This window comes from Ambystoma mexicanum, chromosome 9 (genome assembly GCF_040938575.1).
Source record: "Ambystoma mexicanum isolate Mex_15411 chromosome 9, UKY_AmexF1_1, whole genome shotgun sequence".
NCBI classification, from domain to species: domain Eukaryota; kingdom Metazoa; phylum Chordata; class Amphibia; order Caudata; family Ambystomatidae; genus Ambystoma; species Ambystoma mexicanum.
The window spans coordinates 690,905,925-690,922,377 of record NC_090931.1 but is presented as its reverse complement, the minus strand read 5'-3'; the positions used below and the strand labels follow the sequence as shown (position 1 = coordinate 690,922,377).

The 16,453-nt window shown below is 47.1% G+C and overlaps 1 protein-coding gene across 2 annotated transcripts in view; it reads right to left on the bottom strand.

Moving 5' to 3' along the window:
- Window positions 1-16,453, bottom strand: part of NRP2 (neuropilin 2) — a 193,178-nt gene that overhangs the window by 80,524 nt on the left and 96,201 nt on the right. For both annotated transcript variants that reach the window (XM_069615560.1, XM_069615561.1), the window contains exon 3: window positions 6,161-6,342. In XM_069615560.1, the coding sequence (XP_069471661.1) occupies window positions 6,161-6,342 (182 nt within the window). The remainder of the gene's footprint in view (window positions 1-6,160; window positions 6,343-16,453) is intronic.

Below are 16,453 nucleotides of genomic sequence, written 5' to 3'. Positions count from 1 at the left end.
TTCTTGCAGCAGTATTCCCACTGTCTCCCTAGATGCATCCAACATACAGACAGGGTGGACGCACTTTCATGGTTCCGGCCGCAAAACTGTGCAATTTCCTTCCATCCTCATTCTGCAGAGAGTCTAATTTACTGACCTCCTGGACGCATCTTAAAACCTTCCTCTTTAATCTTCCCTAAGTCTAGTGTTATTCTCACACTCCCTATGCTACGTCGTTTCTATAGCGCCAGGATAGATTCTGGTGACCGCTGAGCCCTATAAAACCTCCTAACATAGCATAACATAGGCTGTGTGGACAGAGTGGCTGAAAGCAGAGGCCTTTTCAGTGGGCCTCCACCACACAATGCAACATCTAAACTTAGTACAAAGCGACCGTCCGTGCTTTAAATGACCTTCCAGATGACTAAAAGTGGTTTCCGAAGAAGATTCTCCCTTCCAGCTTGCTCTTGCTGGCATTTCAAGGAAGGGGTTGGGGGGTTGGGAGGGTTGTCACATTCTGTTCAAAGGCTCCACGACACTGCCCCTCTGACTTCCCCAGCTCGGCTGGCCCAGCAATGCTAGAGTTATGTCAGTCCTGGAGGAAAGGCTTTGCCGCTGCCGCTGACTCCACAGTGTTCTCCATTGTGCCCAGGCCTTTTTCTTCTTACAGATCCAAGGTGCCTGGGGGACATCGATGGGGGTGGGGTAGTGCCTATTCATGAGACATATATCGAATCTGTCCCAGGGGGAAAGTCAGACAATTAACTAACAAAATCTGCACCTCCAGGTCAAAAGGTGGTGACATGTCAGGGAGGGAGGGGTTCTCGTGGCACCCCACACAACAACAAATTCCAACACATGTGATGATCTTTTACATGCAAGTACTTAAACTCCACTTTCCCTTTCTCCAAAGCCAGATTTTGCCACGGCAGGCCTAGCTTGGGTCTAGTCTGCAGCGCACGCTATACAAGGAAACACGGTCCGTCATTCATGCAGTAACTCCCTCACTCGGTCACTTGATTGGTCAGCTTCCTGGCAACAATCACGCATTCACTCCCTCGGTTCTGTGCTCAAACAGTCACTCGATCATTCACTGAATCCCTCGCACAGTCATTCGGTTTATCTGTTGTTAACTCACTCAGTTACGGAGTCACATACTTACACTCAGTCACTCACTCGCGGAGGCACTCGCTTACTGAGCCACCCACTTGCTCTGTGGGTCCATCCTTGCCTGCCTTCCTGAGTCAGTCCGTTCTGTTATTTACACGTGCATCGCCCATCAAGCTTGCCCCTAGTGACACTGTGCCACCTGGAGCACCCGATTCCCTTTTGTTTTCCTCCTCCCTGCTGAATGACATGCACGCGTCTGTGTTATGCTACGAGCTTTCCCAGTCCCTGACACATGCCAGTCGCTGTCTGCTGTACAGCTGTTCCCTCCGGCGGCTGGAGAAGCCGCACATTAAACTCCGCTGACAGCAATGGCAGATACAGCAGCCCAAGATAATAATACAATTATTAGGATTACCCAATCACCAGAATTGATGAAGCAATATTGAAAGCCGGCTATTAGAACCAATTAGAAGCCGAGCCACGAAAAATCTTCTCTCTCCGTTGGAACGCAGAAATACAGAAACGTGTTGGCTTCCTTCTAGTAGCGCCATGACGAAAACAAAGCAAGGTGTTAAGAAGGGTTCACGGAAGCAGATCCGGGTCCCGGTGGCCAAAGTGGAAGGGGTTTTGTGGAGATATTCTTTTTTTACAGCCAGTTACATTTACGAGTCTAGTCACGCTCAGAGCCGAGCAGAAATACAGAGCCATATTCAATAAAGCAGGTGTTCGCTGGCAGGGGAAGGCCTCCGGGGATGCTTCTGAAACAAAACTACGCCAATAAATGGATGCCAGCGAGCTGGAATGGCCGCCTGTCGGGCTCCTGCAGCAGGTGGTGGTGTCTTCATCCTCACTGGTCCTCCTCGCGTACCTCCACACAGCATGGGGCGTGCTGCTGGTAAACGTCCTCAACCTTTCCACGTTGGTGGCCCAGGTTTTCGTGCTCAACGGAGAAACTGCGCCAATAAATGGATGCCAGGGAGCTCGGAGGGCCACTAGTCGGGCTCCTGCAGCAGGTGGTGGTTTTTTCATTCTCACTGGTCATCGCGTACCTGCACGAAGCAATGGGTGTGCTGCTGGTAAACGTCCTCAACCTTTCCACGTTGGTGGCCCAGGTTTCTGGGCTCAATGGAGAAACTGGGCAATAACAGGATGCCAAGGAGCGCGGATGGCCGCCTGTCGGGCTGCTGCAGCAGGTGGTGCTGTCTTCATCCTCACTGGTCCTCCTCGCGTACCTCCACACAGCATGGGGCGTGCTGCTGGTAAACGTCCTCAACCTTTCCACGTTGGTGGCCCAGGTTTTCGTGCTCAACGGAGAAACTGCGCCAATAAATGGATGCCAGGGAGCTCGGAGGGCCACTAGTCGGGCTCCTGCAGCAGGTGGTGGTTTTTTCATTCTCACTGGTCATCGCGTACCTGCACGAAGCATGGGGTGTGCTGCTGGTAAACGTCCTCAACCTTTCCACGTTGGTGGCCCAGGTTTCTGTGCTCAATGGAGAAACTGGGCAATAACAGGATGCCAGGCAGCTTGGATGGCCGCCTGTCGGGCTGCTGCAGCAGGTGGTGGGGTCTTCATCCTCACTGGTCCTCCTCGCGTACCTCCACGGAGCATGGGGTGTGTTGCTGGTAAACGTCCTCAACCTTTCCACGTTGGTGGCCCAGGTTTTCGTGCTCAACGGAGAAACTGCGCCAATAAATGGATGCCAGGGAGCTCGGAGGGCCACTTGTCAGGCTCCTGCAGCAGGTGGTGGTGTTTTCATCCTCACTGGTCCTCGCGTACCTCCACGAAGCATGGGGTGTGCTACTGGTAAACGTCTTCAACCTTTCTATGTTGGTGGCCCAGGTTTTCGTATTCAGCTGAGAAACTGGGCAGTAAATGTCTCACTCCCAATACACAACCTGATTGCTTGGTTATATATGCTGAGTCGGCTGACCGAGGGTGCATTGGCAGGGAAAATCCACGTGGCTTTTTCTGGGCATTGAAGATACACTTCCAGGCCATCTATCTGCATGTGCAGTGGACTTCAACACATTCCGCATCTATATATTGCCTAAATAATTCATTGTTGATTTCAATGTTTTCTCTCAAGACCCATCTGTTCTGCCAAGATACAAGTTAGGTGCTACCCCTGGTATCTGCCCAAAGTGTCAGGAAGCAATTAGTGAAGGCTCTGCAACTAAACATACACTTCTTTGGACTTACTGCCATCCAGGGGCAATGGCCCACAACCATTCGAAGAAAGGGCTTAGAGCAAACGTTTGCCATGCGTACCCACACCCTGCTCAACAGTGACAGACGCCACCTGGTGGCACATAAGAACACCTCCCTCCTATTTGGAGATTTCTGTCCAGTGAACTATAATTGACCATTCCAGGCCAAAGGACAAGTAGTTGGTGATGGGTTCTCAGTATCCAGGGAGAACACCTCTTATGGATGGAGCTATTGACCTTTATGGGTGTGGTCGACTGCGCACGGATAACCTCTTGCCGAAGCTGCAGTTTCATGGAGTTATCTGAACCTGCTAATACTGCTGTGTTGCATGCACGAGATGCAATCCCGCAATAACATGTTTTCAAACTCATTTTAAGACTTCCACTCATCAGCTTGCTTCTATATTTAGCAGGGCCATTTAAGGTTATAACATGTAATTTAGTGTTAAGTAAGACCTGCATACACATTTACAAATGGCACCTTATGAGACTGCTCAACCATTAAAAGCGTATCAATGGAGTTGCTGATACGCTCATTGAGCAAGGGGTGGCAAACATGCGACAGGGCCTCTACCAGCATCCCGACAGGGAGTGGCAACTTCAAAGAGAGAAAGAGAGAGAGGGAGGTGGAGGGAGAGAGAGAGAAGCAGAGAAAGATCTACCTTCTCTGAGGTGCGGTGCAGTGATATGTAGCTGGGCGACAGAGGTGCCTGGGACAGTTAGCACATGTTGCCTGACATTCTACGGATCCTTTCTAGCACATGTATTTTGATACTGTGATAGTTCCCCTTGATTCCAGAAACGTGCATCATGTTCTTCTGACTTGTGTTACTCCAGTAGGCACATGTATTAATGTTTATTTACACATCCCTCTGAAGGGAAATGCCGCAGGCTTTTTTCCTCTTGGGTGCAGCACGGCAATGATTGTAAATGAGTCTTCTCATATTTGCAGGAACTCGAGTGCAAGCTGGTTGCTTATCCCGCCCTCTCGCTCATATAAACAAATGATGCTTTCCTTAATGGCCGCTTTGTTTCCTGGTAACAAACACTTATTCCCCAAGTATTTAGACAGTGAGTCGGAGTAAACAGCTTTTACTTTTCCAGCCAGCTGCTTTCCTGTGAAACCCGAAAGTTTCCTGGATTTGCTGAAGCAGAGTGGCGCCGCAGTCTCACACACATCTCGAGTTGGTTGACAAGTCCTAAAACCTGCCTTCTCCCTAACCATCCCCATCAGCTCATCCTCCAGCAGCGCCTTCCGAAGGGCTGGCATCCGGCGGAGGGAGGACCCTGCAGGCCCCGTGACTTGGGCTGAGGAATAGCATACAAACACACTGGAATCCAAGGGGAACACCAGCACTATGTTCTCATGTTGCCCTGGGGGTGACTGTTGCTTTGCTCACAGAAGGAAGTACTTAACCATGTTCATGAAACGCATTGTGAGCAGCACGAGTCTGTACGGGGGATTTCCCACTGTGGCTATCAGGAGCTGGGTGCATTAGAGGAGGGAGCCTTCAGTCAACCAGCTTTCTTCTGCTTAAGGTGAGGGACAGTAAAAAGGGGGTTCATGGTCGCCTGATGCACCACTTCTTGCACTGAAAGATTATACCAGGAAGTCCAGGTACACCCCCGGAAGTCTCACCCACGAATTAACTGTAGTGAGAGGTTCAAAAAGTACAGCTTTTCATCATGCCGATGGATACGTTCTGTACAACGCCCAACAAACAAAAGGGGAGTCTGGAAGGTGGAGGGTGAGCTACAGCAACAGAGAGGTCTGGGTTAGTTTCTGAAAAGGGTGTGATGATCCGGACAGCCCTGAAACTACATGCTCTGACTGGAGATGTCCGTGTTTTCCCTACTATGCCTATTCCCTGTACCTCGACTAAAGCAAGGTTGAGTGAAGCGTCTATCGTTTTTTTTAAAGTCACGACCCAAAACAGTATGCCAGCGGGCATACCGTGGGTAAGACCGGCAACCAATTATACTCTGCCCAATTGCTTAAAAAACAGGAAAACGTAGTGCTATTCGCCTAAAATAACAGCATATTAAGAATTCCAAATACTTGGCCAGAATCCTAAATTTGTCCCAGGGGTTGCAAAAGGAACAGTGACAAGAACCGCATACAAAATACTGGAATATTTGAATACATTCAACATCCTTTCCCGAGATTAACCCAGCAATTATTCAATTTAACGAGCTTCACCCCACATTTTTTTAAGAATTCCAGCTGGTTCTACTCAAAACAGAACAATCGGGAATACCTTTGTCATTTAAGACTAATTTGTTCTCTGACTTACTCCCCTGTATGCTGAAAGGTATGTTAATGAAAGTCTAACAACTTTGTTATATGATCAATGGATTACAACTCACAATTTCACCTCATCAGCTGTCTTTTCAAATGCCTAAATTATCTGACTTCAGAAGGACACAAAATGCAGTGATCTATCTTGCCGGGATCTATTTTGCTCCTGCTTGTAGCCTATAAGAACCTGCTTAGGTTGACATCACTTGCTTCCCAGGCCACCTTTTACCATACAAACATACCTAAGTGGGCTTCACTCTGTGCTCTGCATGTCTATTCATGGTGAGCACTACACATCCCATAATCAACACTACAGGTGTGCTAGATGATGTTGTGCACTTCTAGGAATGAGGGCAAGCCAACAATCAGGTATGCAACTTCAGAGAATGGCCCAGCTTGACAGTGGTAGAAGCATGTGCTGCTTTGCCCATATTCTGGAGCCTTCAAAAACGTGTTGGAGTTTTGCTTGCCACAAGGCAAGCCACCAAGAGTTGTGCCATCTAGTTATAATTCAACTTTGATTCCCTTGAGACTAATAAAACAATAATGGAAGCACATCCGTACCTGTTTTGAAGAGTTCATAGCGTAAAGAAAAGCCTGCTCCCTGACGTGCGTAGTCTGAGATGAACCTGATGTAGAGAGAGGACCCTGAGGAGACAATGGCAGGTGGGGCGATGTTTCCACAGTGTTTTCCCAAAGATTCTGCTGTCTCGCTGTCTCCATCCCGGATCTCAATAAAGTCGTACCTGACAAGGGAAAAAATATTTTTAGGCAGCAGCCCAGAGCATTAACAGTGAAAATGAATGGTAGAACATAAAACTTGAATTACTTGCACATTTTTAGTAGACCTGCAAATGTAAACTGACACGTGGACTTTATACACCTGTTGGACATAACAGCACAGGATGGCTTCTATGAACGGGGCAAGGTACCTACAGCCCACGTAGAAATGGGTAGACAAGTGTGGACTATGCAGATGAACTCCCAATAGGAATCCTGCCACCCATATAACTATCAGCATCTGCATGAAGGTCCTAGTAGTCCTAAAGGACTCGCAGGAAGCCCAGTCTAGGACTTTGCCCCCCAAAGGAAGCATGGTGCAAAAACTCACCCTCGTTTAAAAGTGCCCATAGTTCCTATCAGCTTCCCTGGCTATTAGGGACCTAGTGAGCAAACATAAAGGGCGTGTGCTTTCCTGTCCCCCTGTGCATGGCTCTAAAACACCCAGGCTCAGAAAGACACCCTGGCAGTTGTGGATGGCTTAAAGGTCTGACTGCCCCTGAGCCAAAGCGTTTCATACAAGCTAGTGAACACGGCCTGCATAGGGAGCTCAGGGTATTTTTTCTCACTGTAGATAGGTCCTGATTACTATTCTTTGTTAGCCTAGTCCCACGTTAGGCCCCACACTGTCTCACCATGAACTAAAATAAAGGTCAAAACATGTCTGGTGATGCTTGTGGTCGTGTGCAGAAGGCACGTGACCTAACTCTTCAGGCTGCACCGCCCCTTTTGGGGTGGGACCAAGCCTAATTTGCATAGGTGTCTCCCCTTTCTGTAATGGCTTGGCAGGCTAAAGAATGATGGTCTGGAGGGTTGCCCAGAGCTGTGCCAGAGGTTGAAATTAATTCTAAACCTTCCAGCCATCACCTTTTGTTTTGCTAAAATAAAGTCTACCATGGCATGGCAGAAAACATGTTGAAGTCCGGGTGCCAGGCTTTTTAATGTTACTGTGCTAGTATGACCACTTGATTTCCTGACCTTCTCATACAACGTAAATTCACCTTCATTCATAGTTTATTATTGATCATGCCACTCTTGGCTCAGGCGTAGCAGCCCCAGAACTAATATTCTGAAGTTTGAATTGGGTCACACAACCTGTGGAGATACCCAGGAAAATAAGCCCAAGCACACTATGAAGCATCTCATGCATCCAGCATTACACTGTCTCGGGAGGATAGCTCAGGGGAAACGTGCTCGCCTTGGAAGCAAGACGACATGGAGCAACACAGGCTTGATCCCCAGGTCTGCGCTTAGAAACTTCTGGGTATTAAGTGTGTTATGAATAACCTATCATATCATATCACTGTATACTAAATTACAACTCTCCAAATTTGCCTTCAAAACAAAGCCTTAATATCACAACACTTGAGTCATAACCTCATCCTCTCATTTTCACAACGAAGGTCTACTGAACAGGACTGACATGCACCCAGGTTATTACAATTCTTCCCCAGCTGGACCCACACTCCCCTCGTTTGTACCATCGATTTCCCACTTTACCATCCTCAGATCTTTCCTCTTGCTCATTTTCCTTCTTCAAGCAAATTAAAATCTGGATGCCCATGACAGGGTCACAGTATGCCCCTCAATGGACACCCTTGGGTGCTCTGAAACTACTATAGTGGTGATTATGTTTATGCACTTTAAAAGCCTATTAATGTAACATACATATTTGACTGATTTCTGCATCTGTTTGCATCACCACAAACCTTTTGGCCATGCCAATTTTATGTAGAGTTACATGGTACATTAAAAAACAATCTCCCAAGGTAATTTTATTGAGTTATCACTTTCAGGATTATTTTTTAAACTATTTTTATTATCTAAATATAGATTGATAGTTACAGACACTTTTGAGTACTTCTGAGATGTTATGCGAGTACATGACAATCCTCTCTTATAGAGGGTGTTTGTGCCCACTGAGGGCTTCTTCACATGTTCTCACTTGCATCATTTAGACCGTTTGTTGACTGTACTCATTGGTCTTCTCCAAGTTGTTCTCAGGTAGTGCCATGTTGATAGTAACTAAAACTTTATCCCACAGCCCAAATACTTGTGTAGCCATGGCTGTGGCAGCACAATCATAGCACAGCACAAACACAAGCCCTTCCAATCATGCCTTGGAAGCTTTAAATGATTCGGTGCAGTCTAGAGTACATGGCCACCTAGTTAGTGTCTGGTCTCTCCTATTTGATTGTAAGCGAGGGCAGAAATTTCAGTTGGCTTGTGGTTTTCGTGAAGTGGGCAGCGGACCATTGGAAACTCCTTGAGTCAATAGCTTATTGCAAACTGACCTCTTGATTGCTACTCAATGCTTTACATGCATTTTTTTTCACTATTGATTTAAAAAACAAAATAAAGGCCATGCCATGGGCAAGGATGCTTGTGGTGTCCCAGTATTGTTCAGGCAAACCGTAACTGCTCACTCACAATTGAGTGAACTCATTCTCATGCCTCTTCTTACGCATACATTTATTAACTCATAAGAGGGAAATTTACATAGAGAAAGAAGAGGCTAATGTCAATCTCCGTTGGTATGCAATAAAAGAACATAACATGAATTTAGCGAAAACTGATTACTTTTTACATGATATGCGAATAAAAAAGAACATTTGTGAATGTCAAGATGACTAACCTTACAAAGGGCGAGCTGACCAATATTCAGCAGGGAGACACCCAGTTTCAGTCATACAGCCAGCGATGGGGTGTGGGTGCTATCAAGTAATAAAATTGTAGCAAAAAAAAAGAATCACAGCAAAAATGCTGGGGTTTGACCCAGTAAAGGTGTACCCCATTATACCATTTAAGAGGGCGGGGGTTGCAGGGGTGTCCCCCCTGCCCTTAATGGTATAATGGGTCTGGGGGTTGCGGGGGTGTCCCCCATCCTTTACATGATTTTGGCAGCAAAACCACTGCATTTTTGCCGTGATATTTTGTATTCACAGCCAATTTTGCCGCGATTTTAAGACATGGAACCGTGTGGTTGAGTCAGTAAGGACATTGCTTATTTTATTTTATTTAACAATCTGATTCAGGGAACGGCTTTCTATTTTTCTATTATGATTTACCCTGGTATGCGAAATGTTCAGGGGCCTTATGACAGACTCTACCATAGCCCATCTGCATTCCAGAGGTACCTGACAGCTTCCCTGTGGGATACTGACTTGGATGTCATGACTGAATGTATCAGATTTTCCATTCTCCTTTGTTGTTCTCCGTCTTGAGCCAGGAATGTTTGGCAGGCCCAAGCAATACCGTGAGAACATGTTTCCTTGAAGCCAGTACTTTTTTTTGAACTAACCACACACTTTCAGAATTTTTGGCCAGCGTCAGGGCCTTATGTTAACTTGCAACAGTGTAACCGGGCGCAATGCCGTCATCATCAATGATGACCTGAGATGGTCGAAATGATGCACGTATCAGCAAAGAACAAGTATTTCCTAACACCAATTTCCTCACACAAAGCACGGCATAGCCGAGTGCCACTAACACTGCCAGAGGCCACTCCATCCTTGTTCTGGAATGGATACTTCATCTCTGTACATTCCAAGGGACTTGTGAGGCTGCAAGTCAGGAGTAGAGATGGAAACACAGGGAGCCAGGCCCCGTTCCTGTCCTAGAAATGCATGTAACCACACTGACGTCAAGCCACTGAACTCACAGTGATCCGGCAATATGTGCTGCAGAGGTTGCATGTTTCAAAATATGCACAGAAAAAGGAAAACAATGTAACTGTCAGCACATAGACCATCTCCCGGTGCCTCGTCTAGTTAAGGGAACGCAATCACAAAGACATAAAGTGATTATCCAGGATCACCCAACATGGTAAAGTGAGGAAGCCTCAATTAGAACAGGAGACTTCTAGTTCCCCATTGGCCACCTTTATCGCTTCACCCCGTTGCCAATGCCTACCTGTGGCATCCAGACCTCACACTCAAGAGGTTGGCATGCCAGTGGGGGCACCACGTTCAGTTTCCTTGACAGGACACTGTGGGTAAGAGTCATTCACAGGTCAAGCTGTGTTGGCAACTGCGGGCGAGGAAAGAGGAATGGAGAATCATTGGAGCCTACTTTGGAAAACGTCACTGTGGGCCCAAGCGAGCAGCTAACTGCGCACAGCATATGTGTGCAGCATCAGTGCAGAGAGAGCAAAGAGAGCGTGGGGAGAGAGAGGTTTTCTATGTTACTGTGAAGTCCGTTTATTATTGTTCTGCGAAAACAGCTCGTCCTTCCTGGTCTTTCTGAGCAGAGTAGAAGGAAACTCTGAGAAACAGCAAAGAAAGGCTTAAGAAAGCAAAACAAAAAAAAAGATGAATTGATGTGGCGTTCAGTGGCCTAATGAACGTGACTTTCTCTGTTATTGGAATAAAAGTGAAATGCCAACTATGCAAGGGTCAGAGGAGCATTTACACAAAGCACTTTGGGATTAAATATACAGCCTGCGCTCAAATAAACATCCAGCGCCGCTAACCCGCAACACGCCCTGCGCGCCGCCATTTCATAACATTCCATTGAAAATGGACAAGACCGTGATTACAAAAAGAGAAGCACGTGGGGACAAACTGACGAGTTGGGTGAGTAAGACTGTGCACGAGACTGGCTCCTTTCAGACCCTCGTGCACCAGAGTAATAACTCTAGATTGCACATACAGTAAACATGTAGAGCAGATTGTAATCGCGCCGAGGCAGTCAGCAAAAGCGAGGCTAGCCTGAGCACGCAAAAGCACAGGCAGAATTCTAGATAAGAATTTGAGTATTTTCCTCTGCACTTTTGCGAAGTGTGGTGCAGGGTGTTTTAGGTAGTGAAAACTTAGTGCATTCTCGACTGGGAAAGTGAAAATATATTTAAGTTTCAGAAAAAAGAAATGTTTCTTGTACCCAAAACTTTTGTGGCAGGCGAGTCCCATACATGCCAGGAAGCCTTTGTAGGATTGATATGACCTGCTTCCTGACGGGCAGCACTATGGCAGAGGCCATGGTCTGCAAGGATGACCTGGATAGAGGCCCCGGAGGGTACTGTGGCAGTGGGCATGCCCAGTGGGCTCTCGGAATCACGGGAGGTTGACTGAAGGCTCATATCTGCAGAGTTCTGCCACAGAAAAGTCATGGTGAGAAGTTGAGAAAAAGACAAGAGGCCTTTGCACAACAACCAAGTGTGCAAAGGTGACAGGACACAGAGGCTCCCAAGGGCTTCTAAAGTTGATCTTCGCAAAGGTACAGTAAGTAAAGCTGTGTCAGAAAAAAGCCCTCCTCCAACCATGAAAACGTAGCAATTGTCCAAACCTCAGCATAGGCCTGTAATTCTGCATACATTCCGATGGCAGGGATCCCGGAACTCTGCCAGGATTCCTTCCGATCCTCGGGACAGCAGTGCAGACCTCCCTGTAATACACTCACGCAGACGTGCACTTTGGGGCTTTTCTGCAGGTTGACATTTAAGCTATTCATAGTACTTTCGCGATGTGTCTGCGCCCAAAACTGCCTCCATAATGATTCCTCTCCAGCTACAATCCAAAATCTCATTCTTGACAACCTCACCAGGGACCCGAGGTGGGCAACTGGCAGCAAGGGCTCCGAGATGGACTCCTCAGGGCTCTGACATAAAGCAAGTTCATGTTTCCCATGCACCTGAATTCCACGTTTTGTATAGAAAATAAAAAGTGACGAAATAACAGAACACAGCATGCGTCCAGAAGTCCTGTAGCGTAAACAGTTTTCGTAAATATTGCAAGGATCCTCTCTCCCCATAAAAGCAGGATTCCCTATTTTGGCTGTCAAAACAATCAACTAGAATGCAATTTAAGTGCTTTTTTCCACATATAGTGCTTAGCTTGAACCGTTCCGCAGTATCCAAGCACTATGTATATAACAGATCATATGGTTTTCAAACTAAATGGTACTCAGAGTGTCAAGGTGGGAGGGGGAAGGGAAGGCTGTGCCAGCCCTGCTGGGATTCAAACCCATGAACAGAGGTCGAAGTGGGCAGGAACTGAAGGGCATGACATTCCTATACCTTTAGGGAAAATCCACCACCATTCCTTTACTTTTTGTAAGGCGGAGCACAGTTCCTGGATGGCAGGTCTGGGCACCTTTGTTTTTTGCTTCTCCAATTGGGGATTCAAACCTGGGTCCTGCTTAGAGCCTCCCCGCCTCACATCTTGCTGAGCTATGTGGCAGGTGTTGGTTTCATTGTGTATATTGCAACAGCCAGCTTGGGACATGACACATATCTCCACACCACGGTGGTCAGCATGTGTCTTCTGCAATTAAGCACCGGCAATGTGAAATTGCTGCAGGCCTGCCTGTGTGTGTAGGTAATGGGAGGGGGTTAATATAGTCCTGGGAAAGCCTGGTAAAAGGTTTGAATTGTGGGCGATTGAAAAGGCGATGTTGCATAAAGCCAGAGGCGGATTTAACGGTCGTCAGACAAACAAATGACGACCGGGCCCCTGTGCCAGGCCCCACCCCTTCCACACAGCACAGGGCCCTTTCAGCTGTGACGTCACTCCAGTTCAGCTCCCTGGACGTGTTCAATCATTCTGGTCAAACTTCTGTTTAGACATATTTAAAGTGCGGTGATTCGCTGCTGCTTCGGTGCTTCCTTTTATAGAGGAATGCGTATTGTAGTTGCCGCTCAGCAGTTTTATAGACCATTGCCTGTCAGCAGGGTCCTGTTTCTCTGAGGCACTATTATAAATGCAGAGGACAGCAGTGAAGCAATCTGTTAGCGGGCTGATTTGCTCAACGTGTGCGTGTGTGTGTAAAACGTGAAAGGCCCTTTGAAGCGCTTGGATCGGCCGCGAAGCGCTCTTCTGCTCAAAGCCCTTGCTTTAGAGGCGGCTCGGTTTATCCTGTATAATTCCCATTGTTTAGCTACGGTCCTACTGTAATGGGAACAGAAGGAGCTCAGATTGCCCAAGCGCATCCCTTCCCTGAAAGACTTGGGCCCTTTAATGCATGCCCTCGACAAGTGTATTATTTATAAACCCCGTTAACTGCTCTAGTTAAGCAATTTATATGGGCATGTTTACAATTAAACGTGCTTTTTTCCTTCGAATATAATTATCCGCACTTATGAAAATGAAATATTGCCCTAGACACCGTTTTTTCCTACTAAAAAAGCATGTTTTTTAAAATAATTCGTATCTCGGTCTTAAGCGCTTTAAAGGTGTAATATATTAGCGCTCACTTGCTCGTGTAATATTTTAACGCCATGTATATTACACGGTCCCCAAATACAAGGCGGCCTTTGGCCACAGACAGCATCGTCGTGCCCCTTTCAAATTACAGTTTGGAATACTTGTTTAAAATACTTCTAAATTAGCCACTTCAAATTACATTTTGTAGTAGTTATTCACAATGCTTTTAAAATAGCGATTTATTTTCTAAGGGCCGGATTTACAAAACATGTTTTCATTGGGACTTTCCAGTGTTAAAAAACGTGTGTAAATCAGGCCCTACGCATTTCTCTTACAGGGAGCGTTTTTCACGGCCATACTGTATCCCCCCATAGAACTGATGCAGAATACTCTGACATTAGAACAATTTCTACCCGCTCACACCCGGAATACCGCCAGACCTAATCCCCACAAAGACACATCCAGAAAAAGCTGCAACAGGGTAGCAGAAAGAGCATGTTACTGGACTTACACCGAGCATTGCAGGTTTCCAGTTAGTCAGACCCCTAGGTAACTGTAATAAAGACCACTTCATACAAACATAGCTTTTGTCCTTAAAGTTTGCCATTCTTCACTTGTGACCACAATTAAATCCGCCCACCCAAAGCCCCGCCTCCATGCCCCGCCCACCTAGGGCCCTGTGTCAGGTGCTGCCCACGGGGCCCTTTGCCTTAAATCTGCCACTGCATAAAGCTGCATGCTCTGGGGGGCAGTGACTGAAAGTAATAGTGCTGTTTTAAGATGCATTTTGTCCACTGCTCCTTTCAGTGTGGATACTAGAATTGTATACCCGGGACCCAGCCATTAGATTTAAAGTGGGGTGGCATTGGCGGTGGTTATGGGCCCAGTGAGGGATGCAGGGATGGTGAAGAGGGGAACAGACCGCTGCTATTTTTTGGTACACTTTGACCCCTGCCCAGGAGTTCCCAGTTATTATTCAGATCTCTGCATTGACCCACGGGATCTGTCACAGAACATGGCAATTTGTCAGGCACCCCTGCAGCTCCCCTTTAGACACGCTTATGAAAAGACTTTGGCGGCTCCTACATAGCAACAATCCTAAACTATTGCTACAACACCTGCACATTCTTCGCAGTGGACGATAGTACACTTGTGGAAACCCCTAGCTAAAGAGGCAATCTAGATCTATAGTCATTATTCAATGGCCTTCATATTTTCCGTTCCCATATCAGGTCTTCGTCGGGACTAGGCTTTCTTGTATAACTGCTGTATAGAGGCCCCGCGCCATGTTCTGCCGCTTGCTCCAGAAACAGTAACACACTACAGGTGATCCGTTTCGCTGAAAGATCTGGAAAGCGCAGCAGCTGGCGGTGGGCTGCGCTACGCCCCTGGAGTCTCCATCATCAGAGGGTCCCTGAAAGTCCCTTTTCACACCTCTGCTGGGCTCCCACTGCTTGACGCGTCGCACGGTCCAGGGGCGAATGGATCACCTCACACCATCGCCATTAACAGCCGCAGCCCTGGCACCGGCAGCTCATTAGCGCACGCCAAGGCGCCCAGCCATTCCCTTTCAAGTAATGGCGATCTTCTCACTGGTGGGGGGAGGGGCAATGATGACAAGTCCCACCACAGCAATGACTTCTAAACTGCCTGCTGATATCCCACGAAGGTGGCATGTGGGGCAGTCTCAGGGCTGGCCTGTCTGGACCGCTTCTCGGCAAAGCCTGGGAAAGACGCCCACGTAATCTCGTACCGTGCCTGCAATCTAGTGAGCCTGGCTTTTTAGTTCATGCCACTCTGCATTCTAGTATTTGTAGTTGGGATGTTCCCATAAACCCTTGCCCATACATATTCAACTCCTTCTACGGATTATGGCACTAACAATCAAACACACCCCACCAACCATTAACCTGCAGCATACCCCAGCCACACACACACCACACAGGACCTAACGGATCAGTCTCACCTCCCACAAATACACAACCCACCAAGCCACCAAAATAATAGAATGCTGCAAACAAGCATCCCAGTCACTGGACGTTGCCCTTACGGACACAACAACCCCAGTGTGGCCAATCCAAAACACACCTAGAAAGCAGACGCGCACAGACGCCAGCTTCTCTGGGCTCTACAAGCAGCAGCAGGAAGCCCCCCCCCTCTATCCTACTCCCTCTTCCCTCACCAATCCACCCAACCCACTTTATTTCAGAACCATGCCAGCGCCTGGAGACCATACTAATGGTAACAGTGCACGGTATAAATCAACTTAACATAACATAACCAGCAACACCGAACAGCCCGGAGACAGTGTCATAACCTGGCAGGGAAATTGATTGCCATGGCGCTAACTCAGTGCAGCTGTTTACAGCTTGTGAAGCCTGGACGGTTGCCCCACTTAGGGAGGAGGGACCCAGGAAATGTGGTCTTCCTGTCACATTGCCATCATTGTCACCACTAGGCAGGTCTTTCAATCGGGGGCACTTAGTAGCAGGGCTTCTCTTATGCCCACTTCACAAAGTAATTAGTGAAACTTTCCAAACTTCACAAAGTTGCAAAATTTACATGGTGATTGCGCTGCATTTTCCTCCTCTACAAACAGCTGTAACTACTCACCCCCAAAAATATACCTAAGCTATTGGTTATTCATGTATCTTTTGAACGAAGGAAGTCTGTGCATATAAATATTCTTCCTGAAATGTTTTCTTGCAAATCATTAACAATGACTTCCAGGTAAAAAAAAAAGCATATAGCCGAAAGGCCCTTATGCAAATTATGTTTTTAGCATTTTTATTCTCTGCACAGCTGTGTCTTTATGAACTTCATGCAGAGACTTGCGTGCAATGCGCGTTAACTGCCTTGTGCGCAGGCAGAAAAAAATATCACACACCACTCGATCCAATTCCTAAAACACAGCGGAGTAAATGCTATCGTCTATCTC